At 38.0% G+C, this 23,923-nt stretch overlaps 1 protein-coding gene across 4 annotated transcripts in view; it reads right to left on the bottom strand.

Annotated features, from left to right (window-relative positions):
• Positions 1–10,424: 10,424 nt before the first annotated feature.
• The window catches only part of vps50 (VPS50 EARP/GARPII complex subunit), a 97,714-nt gene continuing 84,215 nt past the window's right edge, over positions 10,425–23,923 (bottom strand). For all 4 annotated transcript variants that reach the window (XM_067503481.1, XM_067503501.1, XM_067503491.1 and 1 more), the window contains 5 exons: positions 21,537–21,633; positions 20,678–20,836; positions 15,746–15,867; positions 12,236–12,425; positions 10,425–12,116 (listed from right to left, as the gene is read on the bottom strand). In XM_067503481.1, the coding sequence (XP_067359582.1) occupies positions 11,997–12,116; positions 12,236–12,425; positions 15,746–15,867; positions 20,678–20,836; positions 21,537–21,633 (688 nt within the window). In that variant the 3' untranslated portion in view covers positions 10,425–11,996. The remainder of the gene's footprint in view (positions 12,117–12,235; positions 12,426–15,745; positions 15,868–20,677; positions 20,837–21,536; positions 21,634–23,923) is intronic.

Genomic DNA, 23,923 nt, shown 5'->3' with positions numbered 1-23,923 from the left:
GCTGCTCAGTCCATGCTGTCAACCCCATCATAATACAGCTTATTTTAGCTTCATTAGTCAAAAGGCCATAACATGTTGTTGCCAATTTTATTTTGATTTATTTGTCCTTTCGGCTCATCCTTCCAGTTCTTCGAGGCACTGCACAGCTGGAGATGGAGATGGGCATTTGAGGGTTCAGTGTCTCGCCCAGGGACATTTCAACATGTGGTCAGGAAGAGCGGGGTACGAACCTCCAACCCACTCTACCAACTGAGCCACTGCCGCCCCACCCCAACATGTTGTTACCAAATACCAAAAGCTCTCCAGGCTCCTATTTCAGTCAGCTTTCAAAAACATCAGATCCCACCCAGATAAAATTTAGGATCTATTACTCCACAACTTTCAACATTAAGTGTGCAGAAACACAGGTTTGCACCAGCACTGTAATTCAGAGCTTAAAAAAAAACACCCAAAGTGCTTAAAGTTAAAGGACCGTGGAGCCTCGTTAAAAGCCAGGTTCGCGGCCAATGTTTCTGTGTGCTTGGATTTTTCAAGCATTTTATGAGGGGGTCCCACCACAGCAGGAGAAGCACAAACATATTTCAGTTTTACTATCCCTGCAGTGTGAACTGAAGTGAGTTTTGAAGACATACAGCTTTCAAAGGCAATTGATTACTGCATTCTTTTGACCACGTACAGTATTGTACTAAAGTTGCACAGTACTTTTAAAAGTTCAGAAACTGCCCTGCAGGTAGAAGTAAAATATATATAATACAAATGTAAATATATAGTGTTTGCTCAACTGACTACATGATCGTTTTATAGCACATATTCAAAACCCACACATATTAATTTGGCTGAAAGGATCTTCAGCAAATTTGTGCTTGACTTAGTCCTGGCTGACACAAGTTTATTAACTCATCAAATCAAATAAAATCAAACTTTATTTAAATATCCCAATTCCCAAATCAAAAATATGCCACACTTGGCTACATGACAACATGGACCCACAGATACAGACAAATGATAACTTATTTTGGCAAATTCCTGCTCCTCAAGACTCATAAAGCTTCAGATGATAGATTTTGTTCCCACTTTTTATACACTGCAACAACACTACGAAAACATCTCATAAAAAGTGTCTGACTGTTTGGGAAATATGTCCATGAAATAGATTTACAAATCCTTCGTCATGTGTTCATTCATTAAAAGCCACCCAAGCCTGAATATGTGTCCGATGTGCTTCTAAAAGGTGCATTTATACCCTTTATTTGTGTGTATTTTAAGCCCTAATAGATCTTTTAATTGCCTCACCGTAAACAACCAACACATTCTGAAGGTTGAAGGCACTTAATGTACTCTGGCTTTAAGTCATACACTTAAAAGAAATCGTGTGTTTCCTCCTCTGGCTAATACACTGCAGCAGGTTTGGAGGGGACAAGCAGCCACTTTCCACCCACAGACTGTTTACTGTCATTCAAACATGCCTGTGGCACCCTAGCTGATAGACACCCCTTATCACCTATCAGGTTTAAATCAAGACCAGACAACTTCAATCTGTCTCACTCTGAAGATCTTAAGATGTCTGCTAAAGTGGAAGATTAACATCAGTAAGCACCATACAACCATGAAAAATGAGAGGGAGAGAGGAAAGACCAGAGCATCCTGAATTATTAGCACATAGGAGACAGGATTCTATTCAGAGGAAGCGAAAAAGTGACAGAGACAGACTTGAGCAGGATTAGATTTTCCTTGTATTTCTGAAATCCCACTCTCATGTTTTTTCTAAATGGTGCGATTGATTGTGTGCAAGCAAGTAATTTGCTCACAGAGACCCTGACAGCATAATAAATTATAATTGTGATGATGAATGACTAGAGGATGCTGCTGAGAGAAACAAAGATAGATAGGGAGGCTAAGAAGCAGAACCAAAGGATTTTGTAAGCAGAAAGTAAACACAGTTGGTTTTCTCTACCCCTTTTATTTCAAAGATACTGAATGCTGCCAAATATTTTAAGAAATTGTAAATATTCAAGCACATGCACAAGACAGATGCATAATTCGATGGCTTCTGTGAGCCGGTGACACAAACCTCACGTTTATCCCATGGTTCGTTAGAATATTCAAATGATACTGATGAACACCAAGTGGGATTGGACTCGAAGTTTTATCCAAAGAAGGTCTGTCTGTAGTATCTATCGTCAGAGGGGGTGTCCAGGGGGAGATCCACAAAAAACCTGTCAGAGTTCTGTTAACCAGTGCTGAGCTCAATCCAGAGTCCACACTCCCTGCACACACTTTTAAACTCTGAGGATTTCCAGCATCAAGATCAAAAATCCTGAACGTCACTTATAAACTTTATCACCTTCAAATCTGTCCAAATCTGAACAGACTTCACTCAGAATGTGGAATGGTGTGTCTGTCTTCAAGAGAGTTGCTGAGTGTTGCTTGTTTATATTTAACCATTTCCTATTTCATTATATTATTAAAGGATAATTATGGTTTATTACAACTTTGAGTTCATTTTTATAGTTGAGGTTTGAAGTTTATTCCAGTCATGCAAAACAGCAGTGAAACTTCAGAGTCAACATTGATGAGAATGAGATGAGAAGGAGACTTTGAACACTTTGGATACAGTTGGAGATAAGGAATTAACCATTTCTGGGAGCTCTCAAAAAACCTAACAATGAGATAGCGTTTAAATATACACTGTTGCCCATAAAGCTGGAATAAAATATTTTTTACATCTTCTCATGAAATTATTGAGACAATATTATTTATTCTTAATAGATAAGGTCTACATCTAATCAATCTCATCCAAACATATCACAGTGAAAATTAATCCCAAAAAAGAAGAATGGATGTTTGCAAAATCTTCACAAAAAAAAAAAAGGAATATATATATTTATATATATATATAGTCCATGAGTGGAAGAACAAAGTCCAAGCGATTAACACCTACGCCCTCCCGGTCATCAGGTGCCCCGCTGGCATAACAAGCTGGCCACAACAGGAAATAGAGGCCACTGACATCAAGACAAAGACGCTCTTTACAATGCATGGAGGGTTTCACCCACCATCCAGCATCCTGAGACGGTACACTAAGCAGAAGGAAGGAGGCCGAGGATTAGTGAGGGTCTGAGCCACTGTCCAGGATGAAACAACCAAGATCCATGAATACATCAGGAAGATGCCCCATGTGATGACGTGCTTAGTGAATACCTCAGGCAGCAGAACCCAGAGGAGCAAGGGAAAGAAAGGCAGGAAATCCTCACGAAAGGACAAACCCCTGCACTGTATGTACCACCGTCAGCTAGAAAAAGTGACTGATCGAAACATCCAACCCGTGGCTGGACAAGGCTGGACTATAAGACAGCACAGAGGCACTAATCCTATCAGCGCAGGAGCAGGGCTCTAAGTGCAAGATCAATAGAGGCCGGGGTCTACCATACCAGGCAGGACAAAGATGCCCCTAAGACAATCCAGCACATAACAGCGGGGTGCAAGGTGCCAGTAAGCAGGGCATGCATGGAACGGCACAACCAATTAGCTGGCATAGTGTACTAAAACATCTGTGCTGAGTACAGGCTGGAGGTTCCAAAGTCAAAATGGGACACACCTCCAAAGGTTGTGGAGAATCACAGAGCTAAGATCATGTGGAACATCCAGATACAGACTGACTTCCACTAGTATCACTTGGCAGTGGTAATATGGACTAATATGTACCAGGGTAAATCAGCTTTACATACAAATGCTTTCTCTGGTAATCGGGGAATGTTTTTTTACATCAACTTAAGTAACCTGGCTATGGGAAATCTGTGTATACATGAAGCAGTAACCTGATACTTATTTTAGAAGCCTGGCGCACAGATTTTAACTGTATAATGACGGAAAAAGCTCCTTTTTGTCATTTCTCTGTCTGTGTGTGTTTGCAACTTGTTAGTTTAGCTAGCAGGCTGAAAATAATCAGCTATCTCAGACAATACTTTTTCTTTAGTAATCTGATGAAAGCTGTGTCCAACTGAGCTAATTGTCAAGCTATGAAGGCAAAGTTATGTAACTTAGATGCAAAGAAATTTGTAAGGGTGTTCTATAAATCACTACAAATGCAATCGCAATGGGACACAAGCCAGGGTCTTCTTGTGCAAGTCCCATGTCTGGATAAATGCAAAGGGTTGTGTCCGGAAGGGCATCCAACGTAAAACACAAGCCAAATTAAAAACGTCAATCTTGACTTTAACAGAAAAGGATGCGAGGATAGAGTTAGATGGAGGCACGTGATTCGCTGTGGCAACCCCTGAAAGGAAAAGAAGAAGTTCTATAAAACACTACAGTGTATTTAGTTATTGTTCTATTTGCAGTGTGGTGTGTATTTTATTGTATTTTCCATATCTAAAGCATAGCCGTTTTATGATGGATATATCTTTGCCTAAGGCCCCAACGGACTCTAGGATCATCACTATCCAGACCTCTGCTCTTGATTCATATGTTTGATTAGCTTTGATTCATATGCAAAGAAGAACAAAGTTTGAATACATCAAATCATTGTGTTGTCTGCACAATAGAGCCAACTGTATATACTCCGATTACAGCATATATTATACCCCAGTATATGAAAGGTTTCTCTCGCTCTCTCAGTCTCTTTAGCACACACTTACATGCTGTCAGTATGGGAGACAAGCTAAGATGGTGTGCAATTGCCATTGAGAAAAGCTGTCATGGTTTGAGGTTAGCTCTCGTCCTGTTAAACCGCATCTGCAGTTGCCTTAACTCTGATTTCTTTAAAGTCTCTGATCTGTAGGCCATCCACTTTCCTCTGAGAAATGAAAAACACGGAAAGCCAAGAGGAGCATGCTGGGCCTCATGATAAGCCAGTGATTGAAATAGAAGGTACAGTACACAGATTGTATTTCTAAAAGGAAAGCTTTGACAAATTGGTGTGTGAATTATTGGTCTATATGGTAATGGTGGTTGCGAGACACATTTTCCACAGATGACAGAGAGCGCGAACAGGTCTAGTTTCCCTCGTATGATGTATTGCTTTCATTATTTTCCCAACCAGTTAAAATAATAATACTGTAAGCATTTCTGGGTCACTGTTTGGAAGTTTGCCGTCAGCTTCTCATTCAAAAGTGAACAGAGACAAAAAGCCATATAGAGATTTTTATTATGGCATCTTTCTGCAGTGTGATAATGTTTTAAATTCCCTTTAATACACTCAGACGTCTATGTATTCTTTGCCCTTCAATTTCCGCCATTCACATGATTCATTTGGGTCCTGTTATATACTAAATAAAAGGCAGGTTTTAATCTGCTGCAACATCAGTGACATTATCAGTGACATTATGCTGCATTGCATTCTGATCTGCATCTGAAGGGTGGAATGTTATTCCAATACTGTAGGAAGATGAACGATCTTGTAGAATCTGTGACTCCTGAGCTGAGGGTCAATAATCTTAATCTAATTTAAATATGAAGCAATGGTGAGTCTGTCTGTTCCCACTTTAATGTCAAACAAGTTTCTTGATAACACACAGCAAATTGTTAGTCTGCATCATAATAAATATGACCAAGCCTACACACTGGTAATATTGTTTAAAACTGACCTATACTGTATATTAAATTATCCTTAAATTACAACCATGCAGGGCCATCTGAGGTCACAGTTTAAATCAACAGGTAAGTGCATAAATAACACACTCACACTCAGTGTGTTGCAAGTGTCTATAAGGCAACAATTCACACACTCATCAGCATTATTTGCATATTGCAATGGGCTTGAATAAACTGCAAACATAATTAGATTTGTGAGCTACTGTAGCGGATGAAATACAGACTAATTTGTCTCTCACCACTCGAAAGTCATCACTCTGGTTCCAGAGTTGTTTAAAGGGAGGACATGAGAGGCCAAGACCCATGAAATTATGTGGAATAATCTTTTGTGCTCATTTTGTTTGTTTACCAGCATAAATATTAAGCCTATTAGTGTGATTCACACCTCATTCATGGCTCACTTATTAGGCCTTGTAGATATGAGTTACTTGTTATCAGGAAGGTAAAAGTATGCCAGTGCAGGAATATTAAAATCCGTTTAAAATATTTTGTGTTTTCCAAAGTTTTCCAAACTGACAGAAATAACAAGCACACATAGTGTCAATGATGCAAAGCAAGTGAAAATATTATATAGCTGGAATTTTATTTGAGAGACATTATCTTGTAATTCTGAGATACAGATCTCAGAATTACAAAAAAAAAATCTTGTAATTAAGAGTTATGTTAATTAATTTAATGCTTAACTCTCAATTTTATTCAGGCGTTTTAAAGACTTACTGAATTCAATTGTAAATGTTTTTGTTTTATTTTTGACATAGACTTTTTGAGAATGAACGTTAAAGACTTGCCCCAAACTGGAAGCATTGTGCCACAGACAAAAAGAATCACACTGTCAGCTGCAAATTGAACAGTTTACAGTCTATTTGTTGACATTTTGCTAATTCCACTGATTTATCTATTGACAGTTCTGTTTTAATATTGAGTTTTGGATGTATTGATAACTATCACAGGTATACTGTGATATTGAATACATCCTAAAAACCTAATTAATCTAAGGCAGGTTCTGAATGGGACAACATTCCTCCAACTCCAGCTACTGGTTTCCTCACTTCCCAGACATTTACAGACAGTTGTTAAAAGAAGAGGGGTTGCTACACAATGTTAAACATCACCGTGTTCCAACTTTTTTGAGATGTGTTGCTGCCATCAAACTCAAAATGAGCTAATATTTTCGATGAAATGGTAAAATATCTGTTTCAACATCTGATATGTTGTTTATGTTCTATTGTGAATAGAATATGACTGGATAAGATTAGCGAAACATTGCATTCTGTTTTTATTTACGTTTTACACACCTTCCCAACTTCCTTGGAATTAGGGTTGTATACATTATCATATACCAAAGTTACCTGTAAATGCAAATTTGTGTAGCCATCTTTGTAATCACTGCATTAGAAGGAAACTACTGTAGTTCAGCACTGACATTATGAAAGATAATGATCAGAAAGATATTGCTGTAAAAAAAAAGTGGCCAGAAACATCTTCGACATCAAATTTGACTCTGAGCTGTGTGAAGAAATAATGTTTTGCTTCTTCGAAATGAGATCTAGTATAATCTAAGATACACCACCTCCCTTTTCTTAAAAACTTAAAATACTAACATACACTAAAATACAAGTGTACAGGAGCAGAAAATCAATGGCCTAAACGACAGGATTATTGACTTTGTAATTTGTTTGAAGGTTTTCCAAAAGCAGCAGTGCTGTAGATAAGTGGAATAAAGGGCTCGATTCACCAAATCTATACACAGTGTACAGGTGTAGTCTTACAGTTAAAACTAAAAGATATCTACCTCTCTGAAAGTGAGGCAGGAGAAGAAGGTCTTTGGAAATACCTCACACAAAACACAAAATTAGTAGGTTATACAGTATCTTGTTTTTCTCGGTATAGCCTAAAATACAATGATGAAATATTAGGCCATTAAACTTCTTAATTTAATAATCATTTTGACTGAAATCCAGTTAACTTCAAATTAAAATTTAATTTGGTGTCTTTTGACAAGGGACCAGCCCCACCTCATTCTCTCTCCTGCAAAGGTGGTCCCAATGTTTAGAGAGGGTTTTCTGCCCTGTTCATGTTCACGACCATGCACACAACATTTATTTCCACTCAAGCACAGCTAGTCAAGCAACAAATTAGTGGTGACTGGCAGAACAAGATTCTCAGAGGGCCATCGTGAATGTTTTTGCAGCAAAGTCTGACATCCAATTAATCCCCTGAATTTGTAATGTCAGCCAGTGAGATGAGATAATACTTGGAATCTGGTCGGTAAATACAACAAATAATTTCTGTTTCTTGAATTAGTAAGGTGTCTTTAAATGAAATATAAATGATCTCTTGTATGCTGTCAAGTTTTTCAAAACTATATATCCTAACACTAAAGCCCATGTTTGCAATTGGCCCAATATAATGCACTGTACAGTAGGTTTATTATGGTATATTTTGTTTTTTATCATAGCTTTGCTAATAGTTGTGCCATAAAACAAATTCTTAACATTGTCTGTGCTACTTCTGCTATTTCTTTGAGCAAAGACACATTCTCATTGGCTTGTAGTTTGTTTGGTGAAAGGTCTTAATCAGTATTACTGGTTTAATGAAAAACTGTGTGAATACACTTGGCAAACGGGTTGGTCTAAACAGTTCCCTGGTTGCAGTTTTCGATTTTCTGCTCTTACAGAGTGAGACACTGAGATTAAAAGGTCTTCATGTGTGGATGTGTTTTCCAATTTGCCTGACAACCCTAATGCGATGCTACTATATCTCCTGAGATGAACCCTCTATATTTCCCTCTCTTCTCTGCCAGACAAGTGGCAGTTGAGTGGCAGGGGGGAAAGCTATTCAGCCCTTTCCTCCCAATAGGGTCTTCAAAGACTTCATCTTCATATTTCATATATCATTAGAAGCTGAAGAAAAGTGGGCATACTAACAATTTCAAAAATGAAGGCAACCAAGCAATTTATGATAGTGACATAATCCATGCTAAAATATCATCAACAGTAGTTAGCATTATATTGATTAGTATCACTGATGTTTGAATGGCTCCCTATAATACCTGCGACTGGCATTTCTTTAACAAAATTACCTTTATAATGTAATAATATCTATTTATGTTGAAGGTCATAAAAACATCAGTATGCTGTTACACATTTACCAGATATAACACAAATATACTGTATACTTGCCCTATGAAATCTAAATTTTTTATTGCTTTACCTACAGTACACGTTCATCAGGTATATGTAGACAGGAGACAATGCTATATAGTCCATGCTTGACCATTTTTGTTAGTTTTGGTAACACCTAAACCATTAGGGCAAATATATCCTTTTGCATTAATGGAATTTGAGGATTTCTGGAGATACACAGCATGCCTCCCATTTTCAGCTTGATTACAGGTCTGATCAGCCAAAGTAATACTATGGAGAGCCCAGAGGAGAACAGTAACTACTCCTTGGTGGAAGAGGGAATTTCTCCTTCCCCAATCGACTTTGGTTTAATAGTTAGGATTGGCATAAGTAAGTAAAAGAGATTTTTAATGCGTATTTCAAAGCTCCAAGAGCTATATATAGCGCTTTTATCCAAAGCGCTTCATTTAAATACTGTCCACACTTCATCTGGCCATCTCCTACTCAAGCAACACATTTCTCTTTCATACGCAACCAGCACAGCTCAGCAGAATCTTCAGTGGCTGAAATATTTACTTTTTCTTATTCGGCCACACCTTGTTTTTTCATCACCATGCAAGTAGGCCTCAACTTTGCTCTGCCAGCAGTTGTTTTGAGTTAAATAACTATAAAGAGACAGCATACAGTATGAATAGATAGTAAGGCAATAGAGGCCATGTAGGTCAGTGATAGTAATTGCTATGGACCAGGTCAGGTCTTTAATCACAAAGGGAAACTGGGCCACATCATCACAGGAGGGGTAAAATCCAGCTGTGTATCTCAGTGTGTCGGACAAGGACAGTGGGAACAGTTGCACCAGCAGAGTCATTATCAGGAATATTGGTTGTGCTTTAGTTCACAAAAGGAGGATGTATTTCCTTTGTACAAACCTTCAATGAAAAGTCAATTACCCCTTTCTTCCATCTATTAGACTATATTTACACCGGAACCAAGATTTGAAACCTGTTACAGATGTTTTGTAGTTTTTCTTTGCAAGACAATTTAAAAACTAAAACAGTGCCAAAAAATTTATTAAGTTTCTCCTGGTTTCTCCCTGTTAGATGTTGTGTAGAAAATACTGTCTATCAGAGGAGAGCGTATGGCTTGCATTCCTACTGTATAATAACACTACCACTGGACAAAGTCACCCAATATTTGAGTTTACAACTTACAGTGTACCACGTGTGTAGGAAGTTTTCCAGGAGAGGAAGAATAGCTTCAGTTTGAGCACACAAAACTCTAGTAAGCTAATCACAATTAAATCATTCGCTTGAATTAAATTAAAATCACACTAGGTGAATCTTTCGTACCAAAATACGTACTGTAATAACAAGAGAAACAGTTAAAACTACTGCACGATAAAACTTCAAAGTCATGAGCCCCCCACAGCTTTTCTGTTCAGCCTGATCAGTAGGCTAAGGCTTGGACCCACACAGGATGCCATATTCATTAGTCTGACAATGTTCTGCTTCTGGCTGAGGAGCCCTTCAATATGACAGACTGTGCTGCTGCTGAAGGTTAATGTTCGTATTCAGTTCAACGCAGAGTACATTATTACTAAAACTTATCAAGCAAGGAGAGTTTGAAGGTTAGATAGAATCGATTAGTTATGTAGTTTGTTCATGACACCACAAAGGTAAAATGAGTAAGAATAACAGACAGTAAGTGTCCATAGTTAGTGTATTTATTACGTTAGAATCATTTGGATCAACCCACAATTCTAACACTGATTAACAATTTTCACTATAGTGCACTTGACCCAAAACATCATTTTGACATTGTTTAAATATTTGCATTTGCTTAAGTTGAGGTTAAGGTACAAGATACTGAGAGATGATAAATGAAAGCACAGTTCCTGCATCATATAAAAACCCAAACAAGACATGAAGCAAGAAATAAATACATACATCGTTCAAAACATTCACATTTACAATATTGTTCCTGGAATAGGTGCACACAAAGTATATATGAAGCAGTATCAAAATGTTCCTTCTGTTTGACAGTAATCTACCCCCCTGGCAGGTCTGCTCAGGTAACACTAATGGAGATGACTGGGGGTAGTAACCTTAAAGCCTTGAGAAAAGCCTCTTGTAGCTGACACAATTCAACTACTAACTCATGAGTAATCACACAATCAGTGCCCGACTGCACAAACCTGCAAAACTGATAAAACATAATCCAACATTTCACTGCTCAGCAAGAAGGCCAGAGACTGAAATCTAAGATAAGCACTTTCGCAAAAAACTTTCAAAAACACGCCCTCAAGGCAATAAAATAACTTCCTCCTCAGATATGACAGATGGTAGACAGGCAAATACAGCTGTTGCAGATATTAATGTGATATATAACAATGTTACCTACAGAAATGTATATTATTTTCAGAATCAACATAACATTAGACTTCTTTAATTCATGGACAGAAAAAAACCCCAAATCAAACAGAACATCCAGTCAGGCAAAGCAAGTACCCTGAACTTAAAATAATATACAGTAAACATATGGGCTGAAACAACTGATAATGACTGACTGAAGTGAAAGGTAACCCCACATTCACTGTTTTGTATTTCCATCAGAAACACATTCCGATAAAAAGGGGGTATGACCAATAATAATCTGGACATATTTACCGCAAAGCTTAACAACATTATACAGTATGACATTTAAGTTTAGCAACTCTCAAATGTTAACTCCGCAATCTCAAGGTATGAGAAATGAAGTACATTTGGTGAAAACAGGTAAAATACCATAAACGGCCACATGGGCAAAGCACACCACACACATTATACGGTTAGGTGCTGTTATTGTTCCTGTTTATCAGGATAACACACTCAAGAAATGTTTTTTACAGACAGTGAAGTGGCGTAAGATGTTATGTTTACGCAACAATTCACATAAAATTGTTGTAAGCGGCATGTTTGTTAAATGAAAACTTGAGGCCGTGCATCATGGTAGGGGTATACATAGAATAACCGCAGCAAGCTTGAGTGTTCAACAGTTTTGCATGGGGTGCATTCAACCAGAGGCAGTTTGTTTTTTTGTACATATAAAGAGTGTATGTTAACAGATAATTACCCATTTGAGCTTCAAATAGCTTTCTACAGTAGCTGTACTACTGTATGGACTAACACACCTCAACATTTGTACTTTAAAATGAAAATGAAGACATTCTATTCTGAGCTCCACTGTGGGAGCGTCTCTGTGGGCTGGCTGACACGGTCGGAGCCAGCTCTGAGCATCGGCCTATCTCTTGGGTCTATCAATGTCATCGATGGCTGCCAGAAGTTTCTGACGAGCCTTCTTGTTTATATGTGAACCCAGGCAAACGTTGACCAAGTTGGCTAGCTGCTTCATTGAGTACTCCTACACAAAAACACAAAAATTCACAGCAGGTTTGTAGATGACTGTTTGCTCTCAGCTTGAAAATTTGTTTATATGTTAAAGCAAACCATAAACAGCTCGATCTTTAGGATTTGTCTCACCCTGTGATTTTTGATAAACTGCTCCATATCGTTCTCGGTCAGGTAATAAGCTTTGATGTAGGTCTCCACAAACTCTTTATCGGGGATGGGTCGCAGGTCGGTCAGCTTCTCCAGCTTCATCAGGAACTGCTGGAAGTCCAGTTGCATCAGGGCCCGGCCCTCGTTGCTACATTTCTTCACATTAGCATAGCTACATTGGAGGACAAAACAGCAGAGAAAAGGGAGTCCAGCACTGCTTTAAGTACAAACGCACAGTACAGATAGAGCCTGTCTAGAAGGTAGGCCATTTCTGTCATTTTTTATTTTGTCTCATGACAAAAAGTCATCACAGCTGCTCGTCTTATGTTTCTGGCCTAAAGGGAATTTTAGTCATCGTACGTACATTATCCACATTCAAATGCTCGGACTTCAGCCTTGTAAGCCAGACAAATCTCGTCAATCCTGAATGCATGTCATGTGCTGTATCTAAACCTGGCCTGTTTCCAAAATTGGATTGGTTGTGACCGCAGTGGATTACCACCTTGTCTGTCTTTCCAGAGTGCTCTGACTGTACAAGGCAGCCAGATGGTACCTTGCTGTGTGAAATGTCTAATGCAGCCATTTATCATGAAGCTTTCAAAACTACTTGTACTGAGGTCAGCTGAACTGAACAATGATATTCATAAATGTTAACGCAGTATAAGGGATTTCTCGCTGCTATTTTCCCCGAATCACAAGTAAACTTGTCTGTAAAACTTTCCAGTGATTTTAACTGTGGTTGTATTAGGCAGTGTCTGTAATTGTGAGTGTGATCAGGGTGTTCCTGAAAAAGACGGGATTAATTTTTCTTGGTCTTTCTATTGGACTTGCTTTGTGCAACAGTGAAAATAAAGTGCAGTTAATCAACTACTGCATGCAGGTATTTGTACTTAAGTTGAGCATTTCCAGTTTTTTCAGTACACTTCACACATTATATAACATTATACCACACTGAACACGGCAAATGTTGAGTCAGCATAAATTACCATTTTACATCAAGGACATTTTGCTCATAATACTTTGGTAATACATTTACTTGTGACATTATAAATGCAGTGGGTTAAGTTGAATTGGTTTTTTAGTAGAAAATCTGGTGTTGAGAATATTATGACAGACATGTTATGCATACTGTATGTGGTCTGGTTAAAAATTATGTGATAGAATAATAAAACGGAGGTATTTTGTAACAGTTGCTGAGTCATTCATTCAAACATTCAACATTAACGTGTATAGGAGGGTATGTAGGGACGTGCATGTGCGTACATGGATGTATCTATTGAATATTAGGCTGTTCTACATGGCTCTCTGTGTTGTGTCAGTTAAACATGCGTGTGGGCCAGAGCACACATCTATCTGAGTGTGTGTGTTTCTAGTGTTTGGCAGCATGGACTGTTGTCCACTGGCAGGTCCAGTACATTAACACAGCACACAGAAAGGTCTGCTCTCTGTAAACTATCTCTGTCTCACACCTCAGTTTGTCTCTCTTCTGTTTCCATTTTTCTGGCTCACCCTGTGCCACTCTTTCCTTCTTTCTCTCTCTCGTATTCTCTTCTGCTCGTCAGAGCGGCCAGAGGTTTTGTTGGTGAGTGTTTGAGCTTCGGCTCAAAATGCTAACATAGCCATTTATTCGAGTCTCTTAAGGGAGATGAGCGCTGGACGGAAAAATTGAATAACAGACGGAGCGAGGCCGAGTACAAACAAACAAATATGACCACTCTGTCTTGGTGTGCCAGAGGGGTTGATGATGTGTGTGTGCGTGTTTTCAAAAGGAGGTGCACGGGGGGCAACCAGGCAGGCGGCATAAGTCTGCAACAGCAGCTTAAATTTGCCAAGCGTTGTGGTTGTAATGGCCCATTTGGTTACTGGAAAGGGTTCAAAAGTTCCCCGTATGCTATGGGAAAAAAGCGCTCAGCAAATGTTCAGGGAAGTAAACACATTCCCTTTTCTCAGTGAGGGCAAGCCTTCCACCTATGCTTAAGGTCCAATGTTCTCTCTCCTTAAAACATTTGGAAAGCACTAAAGCACTTAACAGGCATTTGTTCTTAACCGTTTTCCTCGCCGGGCACCAACACTTTCACTGTAATCTATACAAATTAGGAGCCAAGATGGCTGCGGTTTCAACATCAGTCAGTTTCTTGTTCCCAATAAAATGCTTGCAACCCTCATTATAATTGTAAACTATTAGCCTCTCCTGTTGTCAGCATCGTGTTGCTGTGCACCAGTCTTCCTGATCAGAGGGGTTTATCACACCTTCAATCTAAAAACCTACACATACACACAGCATGTATCAGTAAAGAGACAGTGGGAGTGCAGGTGCTGAGAATAAACACTGCTCTTCTGTCACCTGTCACAACCCATATCTCTCACTTACAGGGCGGGAAGTGGGGAAATGCATTAAACCGGATGTGTCAAGAGTGTTTTATGGTTTATGTGAGTGGCCTGTGTCGTGTAATTCTCTGATGGTCCTTTGGTAAAACTGAGAGGTTTGCCAGGATGAGGGGAAGAGACACGGAGTAGTTGGGAAAACTCCAGAGGATCTTGGCAACAGAGTCTCTATATGTTTTTTGTACTGTAGCTGATTTTCTCTGTTGTTCACATTGCTAGACAACACACGCTGGAGTTTTATTTTTACATTTATGATGTGCAGGTGTTCAACTAGGGTAAATAACAATATAAAAAAAAATATCTCTAAACATAAGAAAAATACATTGGTCACTATCTCGGCAGTTCCCAAATCCCTACAAAACAAAAAGTCACTTATGTTGTTTGTTATCTGTACATGACACAACATTTAGTTATAAATATAAATATTTAAAATTTATTTATGACCCTAACCTGAGAGTAAAGACACAAAAAGGCTCATATTTCCAAACCTCTGATGGTTTTAATCAAGAATTTAAACTTGTATTCATGAATAAATGCATTTAATAAAGTAGGAGGTGCAATCCAACCGACATACTGTAATTTCCATAAAATGCCACAGCAAAATATATTTGGGCAGGACCAAACTGCATCCATACCATGGCTGTTTACATTTAACCCTTAAGAGATTTTATTTGTAAAGCTTCTTTGTGCAGTGGACAACAGCTTGATATGAGCATGTTTTTAGATATATGTAGGGATGGGTGTTGCTTGTGTGGGAAGGAACTAGCGTGACAAAATCAACCAAGGGCAAACTGCACTCTGGTTTTCAACTTCAAGTGCTTTTAGCTAAAATAAACAGAAATCTATATAGTGCACAGAGAAGTCCATTACGCTCAGCTAGAGGTAAAGCAACTGCAGACAGACTTTTCTCAACTCCCTTTAGCCCAAAATCCTACCAAAGGCTAATATCTAATGAAACTATTATACACAGTAAAATGGTACTTTTAGAATGAAAGTTTAACAATATTTCACATAAAGTGTCACAACAAACTTTTTCTCACTTTTCACCTAGAGCTGCACATAACCCCATGACACTGGCACTGGAGAGGTCGTTTATGAATTTCTTACCCCTCTACAAGAGTCCTGTTTGCCAGACGGATGCAGTGCTCCCACAGCACATTGGAGACAGGCAGAGGGATGCGCACATGTCTGGAAACATCGCCCAGCCGCTTGTTAAACTGCTCAAACTCCTGCGGACAAAGAGGAGAAAGTTGGAGCAGTAAATTAGTGGATAAATGCATCATGAGTTTGGAATTTCTTTTATTCTCCTTCCCTTTTATTTAATTACATTAATTGGTTATATTATGTTATAGACATATTAAACTTGGGTATCAAGAGAAACGCATCATATATGGTGTGTTTAACACAGTCCTACATGCTATAGAAAACATTTACTCACAGTCCCACACAGCCATAAAAAGGTCTAAAAACATGGGGACCAATACATCTTTGGCTCACAACTGGAAGACATAAACTAAATAAAAGTCTTCATGAACAACAATATATTCCTCTGATCACTCAGAGTTACTCTGTGTTCTTGGATGAAACCCAACACCAGCTCTGGAGAGCGGTGTTAAAAACTACCTCATGCTGTGAATTGCACAACCCAATTATCTAGAGTATGTGAGGAACAAACTCCATTTGGGGGTTGCATCAATATGTTTTTAAAGATACTTTAGTCATACAGTATGACCCATAGCACATATTATAAATAGGGCTATGCTGTAGTTAAACCTAATCTATCAAGGCTAAATACATTTCCAGCCTATGTCTGGGGTAAAGCACTGTCACTGTGCTTTAACTAAGCCAGTTGAATGATTTTGCAGTCTGTACAGAGAGAGACATTTCCTGAACTAAGGATAATACATTTGATTCATATACTGCTGAAAGCTGTGTAGGGTTTGGGATCATCCCTGCTGCAGTTTTTGATGTACATGTAACCATGACAATTTATTCCCAGTTACATTTTCTTGTATCTTCTTGTGTCTTTTAAGGCATGTTTAATGTGACCTTTGAACTCAAAATGCAGCCCACTGTTGTTTGAAAATATAACACATCCACTGCAGCATATGTCATGTTTTGACGTTTCTTTCTCACAGAAATAAAAACAGGAGTTTCAGCTATGCCAAACACATGAACACATAAACTAAGCTCTTATTTAATAATAGGACACCAATTCCCAAAAAGTTGGAAAGATGTGTAAATAAATACAGAATGCAATGATTTGCAAATTTCATAAACTCACATTTTATTCTCAATAGAACATAAACAACATATCAGATGTTGAAACTGAGATATTTTACCATTTCATAGAAAATATTAGCTCATTTTGAATTTGATGGCAGCAACACATCTCAAAAAAGTGTTTTTTTTTTTAAAAGTCTGTAAAGTCTGTAAATATCTGGGAAGTGTGGGGATCCATTGCTGGAGTTTTAGGAGAGGAATGTTGTCCCATTCTTGTCGGATGCAGGATTCTAGCTGCTCGACAGTCCTGGGCCTTTGTTGGAGTTTTATGTTTCAAATGTTTTTTTTTGGTAAAAAGGTCTGGACTGCAGGCAGGCCAGTTCAGCACCCGGACTTTTCTCCTGTGAAGCCATGCTGTTGTGGTGGATGCAGCATTTGGTTTAGCATAGTCTTACTGAAATATGCAAGGCCTTCCCTGAAAGAGACATTGTCTGGATGGGAGCATATGTTGGTCTTAAACTTCTATGTACTTTTCAGCATTGATGGTGCCTTTCCAGATGTGTAAGTTGCCCACGCCATGGCCACTAACGCACACCGATACTTTCAGAGATGAAGGCTTTTCAACTCTTGGCTGATAACAGGGTGGATGGTCTCTCTCCTCTTTAGTCCACAGGACACGGCATGGTTTCCAAAGACAATTTAAAATTTTGAGTGCTCTGACCACAGAACAGTTTACCATTTTGCCTCAGACCATTTTAAATGAGCTTTGGTCAGGAGAACATGCTGGCGTTTCTGGATCTTGTTCACATATGGCTTCTTCTTTGCATGATACAGCTTTAACTTACATTTGTGGATTGCAGAAGTGAACTGTGTTCACAGACAGTGATTTCTGGAAGTGTTCCTGAGCCCATGCAGTGATGTCCAGTAGAGAATCATGTCTGATTTTAATGCAGTGCCGCCTTAGGGCCCAAAGATCACGTTCATCCAGTTTTGACCTTTGGCCTTTTCCCTTTGTGCAGAGATTCCTTCTGATTCTCTGAAACTTTTCAAGGCTTTATATATTGTAGATGGTGAAATCCTTAGTCTTTGCAATTTTACGTTGGAACATTTTTAGTAAATTGTCCCACAATTTATTGGCGCAGTTTGCAACGGATTGGTGGACCTCTGACGATCTTTACATTTGAGAGTCTTTGCCTCTCTGAAATGCTCCTTTAATACCCAGTCATGCTACTGACCTGTTGTCAGTTAATGTAATTAGTTGTATTGTAAAATGTCTCAGTTTCATTATCCGATATGTTGTTTATGTTCTGTTGTACATAAAATATGGGTTGGTGAGATTTGCAAATTATGCATTCTATTTTCATTTATGTTTTCATAAATGAAATTGGGGTTGTAGATAAAAGGAACAAATAATAAGGAACAAACTGCAGAACATAAATATATAAAAACGATGAATGTTTCTCCAGGAAAGTAAGGTTCTCTAGCATGTGCCTACAAATAAAGATATGGTAATGTTACTTAAACCATATAATATTAAAAAAAAATGAATCTGAATTTTAAGGGATGTATTGCCATTAATTTTGCAACCAAAAATGAAATGTTATTCATTCACAAACAGGCATTTTGTCAATGAACTCATTCTGAAGCTGCTGTGTTTCCACACCACTTTATATGCAAATCAATGCCATTGTTAAATGCTAGTGATCAACCTGAATTCATGAATACAATATTCTCCTGTGTGCAGTACAACAAAATGTAGCACAGCCTTTTCAATCACAGCACACAACACAAGCCATATGAATTATGAGTGTATGACAAGTTGGCAGAGAAGGTTATTAGCACCTGATAGGGAATAGTACATGCAAGTTGTAATGTGTACTGTGTCGTTCCATCAGCAGGACCTTGTTGGCACAGTACAGCATTTAAACCAGGCCAGTGAGACAGAAATTTTTCTATCAAGCAATTTAACTCCTAAGTTGAATTAGTTAGGCTTAACTACACAGCTGGCAGAACCAGACAAAGATCTATGACTTATTCAGAAATTTAAGAGGTGAGCTTAACAGATTTCTAAGATATGCTAATGCAAATATGTAGATTTCACTTGGTTTGGTGCTAAGTCTGTTCAGGATTTCACACCACAGAAAGCCCTTCAGACCTTTTTGCCTCTGAACGTCACAAGCGAGAAAACTAATGCCGTGTTTCCTCCCTCTATGCAAAATTTATAATGGCTTAAGTATCCAGCATGCATAAAGACACACATTTAGTGGAAAACTTCCAATCCCAAAAATATTTCAGGGGCCGATAAGCTCAAATTTCTTTAACAATGCTAAAACTTCAGGGGACATCTACATTCAACTCTGAAGAGCTAAACGTTAAATTATTCACCCTGTCCCAAATAATTGATAGTTAATGTTGCAGAATGAACTTAAACTCACTGGGAATAACAAGACACCTAAGAATATGTAACTTCAAGAAGAATGAAGGCTAATAATTCATGTAAACACAGTTAAGTTAAAAGGATACCCTAGATTGCATTTCAACAAACAACAAAAACACTAGATGAGGAAAATCCCTGCAAGATAAAAGCAAATCCATTATAACTACAATTTGTTTGTTGCACTTTAGAGCAGAGTGAATGAAACTGGGAAAATGCAGTAGGTAAAAAATAATGAACACTGTGATGATTCTTGAATTTTTCTAGATCTACTGGACATTATACAAACAAAGAAAAAAATTATAAGGCTACGAGTACTAATAGTACAACTAGTACTACTACTATTACGCTACCGGCTTCGCTAGTTGGATATAAATGATGCATACGTTTAAATGGGGAATTTGATATAATCTTTAGCAATGATGACTCCATCCTCATCTTTGAAATCATATTCAGCACTGTGACTAATCAAAATTTCTCTTGCAAACGCAAGCATACAAAGGTAATGTTAATGCTGTTTTACTTGAAAGACCCATCATTCAAATCTTTCTGGTCTTCAGCATAACTGCCTCTTCATATGTCTACTCATGTACCACAGTACTACAATACATGTTACCACAAAAGTCACAAATGGTGGAAAGTATTTAGGTTGATGCGCTCAAACACTTGTACTTTTGCTTAAGAACTTACAGTTAATTTAAAGTCAATTTTACACTACAGTTCCACTACACTGTACTTTTTATTCCACTTTAATTGACAGAAGTAGTTGGTGCCTGTTATATATTAATAAATATTAATAAAAAATAAAAAAAGGTTAATAAAGTATTATAGTTTAGTATTATCCAGGATATAAAGTAATTCAAATCGTATTGTATAATGGGCACTTCACAGTAACAACAACAGTAAAGGACTATTTTTTGGCTCTTTATTGTTATTTTTACTTATTTGAAAGTTTGTTTGTAGTTCACAGTACAAAGTTACAATTCTATAAAAAAGCTATGATACTCAAAAATACTTTTTATCTATTTAAATCTGTACATAAACTAAACTTGAAATGGTCTTGACATTTTAGATTTCTGCAGAAGCATTTATGTGGCACACACTGATCAAGTCTGAGGCAGACATACATTTTTTTATTCCATAACCCACTCATATGGGTTATGGAATGGGTTATGGTTCCACAATCATTCATATGTCAAGATAAATTTCTGTAAAGTTTTGAAGTGCAGTAAATTTAAAGGAATGTACTTTCACTTCTACTCTTCTAAAGAATTTAAAGTGGAACTTTACCACCATGAAGTGGTGCTTGGATACTTGGATACTGACAGTGTGTAGTTCTGCCACCTCTGAAGGTGACTTATGCATTTTTTAGGTAACATTACCTTTAACAAGACGTCCACATATACATTGTGCTGTGACATTATCTCCCTAATGTCCCATTTAACTCCAGCCATCATGGCCAACATCTGTTCATAGTCAATGGCCTTGGCTGCCACAATCCAGTATATTGGTTTCCGCAGTTCACTGGCTGTAGACACCGTCTAAAGTAAGGAAGGCAGAATACATGTATGTGTGATAATGAAAGCAGCAAACAGTGATGAAGCAGACATCAAGACAAGGTCTCCTCTAAGAAGAACATGTGCATGTCATAACATTATCCATCTAACTGCAATGCCATTTCCAAGAGTTAAATCAGAGGACATGACATTCATTTGATGTTTGGAGAAAATAAACATGTCAGTGTACCTGAAAATTTTAAACGTCAAGTGGACAAATAAAGAAAACACTGAGAAAGAGTTGCCAGTGTGGTTATGAGTGAATGACAATTTTCTCCTTTGTTGATCGAAAACTGAATGCTGGGGTACAGTTCGAGTCATTTGTCCCTCAGCTCAAATGGGCTTTTAAAGAAAATCCAAAAATGGAACTATAGTTACAAATAAATAAGCGAATGAAACTGGACTATTCTTTTTGGAGCACATTAAATAAAAGCACTGTACAAATGTTTTAATAACTGCTTAATGAATTTAAATGACCGTTATCAACTTAGACACTTTCGAATAGAGTTAAGCAGCAATAAATTACAATATAACCCAAATATTAACGTAAACATTTGATTGGAATAAATCATAATGAAAAGCTTTGCTAGCGCAGTAGTCAGATATTTGGCACAACTGTAGCTAAGTGATTTACTCACACAGGGGACTTTAGAGATAAGGTACAAGAGTGTTAAGTTTATAGTACCTGGGAATAAAACTGTTGCAGGAAAGGCTTCTTGGCTGCAGGCATCATTGTGTCCAGGTGGGACTGAAGGGACTCAAATTGTTCTGCCAGAAACACACTGTTAAATGAAAGAAAGAAACAGAGACAGCCGTTTCATTTGGCAGGGTAGTGAAATAATAATTTTCCATTGCTGAAGAGTGACACATCTACAGAGAAAAGCAGGCATTACTTTTGGTTAAATGCTGGTCTGATGACCTGAATAAGAGCAGTGAACAATTAGACTGTGCCCTAGCTAGGATTCTTCACAAAACATCACCTTAGATCTTCATCACTATCTGAGAATATCACAAGAAAACCAAGCACAAGCTGTAAAACTAAAACAACAAACAGAAAACATTTACAGTTTGGTGCAAAAGTTTGCATCACCTGGTTTTGAAATGCCAGAAAGAGTAAAACATACAGTGTATATATTATATATTTCATTAATATATTAATGGACGTTCAGCTAGTGCAAATGTACCGTCATAACCAATTAAAGCCAATTAATTTATTAAGGGGATGTAAACATTTGCACTGATATAATTTTCATTATTTTTGTTGTTTCTGATGATGAAGGAACATTTGTACAGCTGAATGTGCATTAGTAATATGTTACAGTTTAGAGTTAATTTTGCAAACCCCTTTACATTGAACGTGCATGTAAGGGGGTGCAAACATATATAATGTCTAGAAATGTAAAAAATGGTAAAGAAATGGTAAAATAAATGCAGTATTGCATATATTATTATCGTACATTATAAATATTTTGCAGGCAGCTTTAAGAAATTACACAGTGTGGATGGTACTGTGTTAATACTATGTCACTATGTAGGTTCACATTTACTGAGTAAACCTTATGCCGTCTGAGTATTTCCTTTCAATCTAATTACTTGTCCTGTTAAACACGCCAGTTTCTTTATATGATGATTAATGTTTGATTAAGTGCTGTCAAAACATAAAATGATCTTTTGGTCTCTTGAATGTGTAATCATTTTACTCTGAAAACTACAGTAATTCTGATTTACAATTATTCCCAAGTTTAATCCACTGCATTTTGTTTTATAATGAATGGATTTCAATTAACTTAGAAAACACTAAGACTAGTCAATAAGCAAGGAGAAAAGTATAGGACAAAAAAAAAATCAATGCGGAAAGACCTAATACCCCATTCCTCTGTAACTCCAGCGCTGACTAGAAAAAAAAAAAAAAGACTTTGGAGTGAGGCTGGTCGATGGCTCTGAAGTGTTACATACCCTGAATAAGAGTGAGATGATTTGAGTGGGTTTAAGTTCAAGGTTGAGTTCTGGATTTAACGAGGACGACTATGCAGTACAGTGCGGCTCACATAGAAATTTCTTTACAGTTTCATGTCAACAACAACAACACAAGTGACTAAACAGTGCAATTTACGAGAGAGAAAGCAACTAAACAAGACAAAGACGTAAGCCCCATGAGTAGATTCCAGATGCTGCACTGTCTGTTGAAACTAGTTTAGAGTTGAACTCACTCAGCCAGCAAAAAAACAGCACTGTCATTCTGGGAGCCTTACACTTCAGACAGTGGGACCAAAAACAACCATGTAAAGATGTTGTTACTAAACAAATGTCCTTTTATCACTTATAAAACATAAATATACCATATTACTTGGCAATGCAACCGCAAGGGGGCACAAGCCAGTGTCTTCTTGTGCCAGTCCCAAGTCTGGATAAATGCAGAGGGTTGTGGCAGGAAGGGCATCCGACGTAAAACACATGCCAAATCAAACATGCGAATTGTGACAATGACTTCCATACCGGATCGGTCGGGGGCCGGGTAACAACGACCGCCACCGGTGCTGTTGACCTACAGGGTACCGGTGGAAATTGGACAACTGTTGGTCGAAGACGAAGAAGAAGATGAGGAAGGTGTGTTCGTAGGCAGAGAGAGAAGAGGAAAGCTAAGAATGTAGGACTGACAGTAGGGACTTTGAATGTTGGTACTATGACAGGGAAGGCTAGAGAGTTGATCGACATGATGCAGAGAAGGAAGGTGGACATACTGTGTGTCCAGGAGACCAGGTGGAAAGGTAACAAGGCTAGAAGCTTAGGAGCAGGGTTCAAGTTGTTCTACCATGGGTCAGATAGGAAGAGAAATGGAGTAGGAGTTATCCTGAAAGAGGAGTTGGTGAGGAATGTTCTAGAGGTGAAAAGAGTATCAGACAGGTTGATGAGTCTGAAGCTGGAAGTTGAAGGGGTGATGTTCAATGTTGTGAGTGGTTATGCCCCACAGGTAGGATGTGAGTTAGAAGAGAAGGAGAAATTCTGGAGTGAGTTAGATGAAGTGATGCAGAGCATACCCAGAGGTGAGAGAGTGGTCATTGGTGCAGATTT

The sequence above is a fragment of the Channa argus genome, chromosome 1, assembly GCF_033026475.1.
Source record: "Channa argus isolate prfri chromosome 1, Channa argus male v1.0, whole genome shotgun sequence".
Lineage (NCBI taxonomy): Eukaryota > Metazoa > Chordata > Actinopteri > Anabantiformes > Channidae > Channa > Channa argus.
Note: the sequence above shows the minus strand (reverse complement) of the source record. Positions and strands in the feature narration are given on the sequence as shown.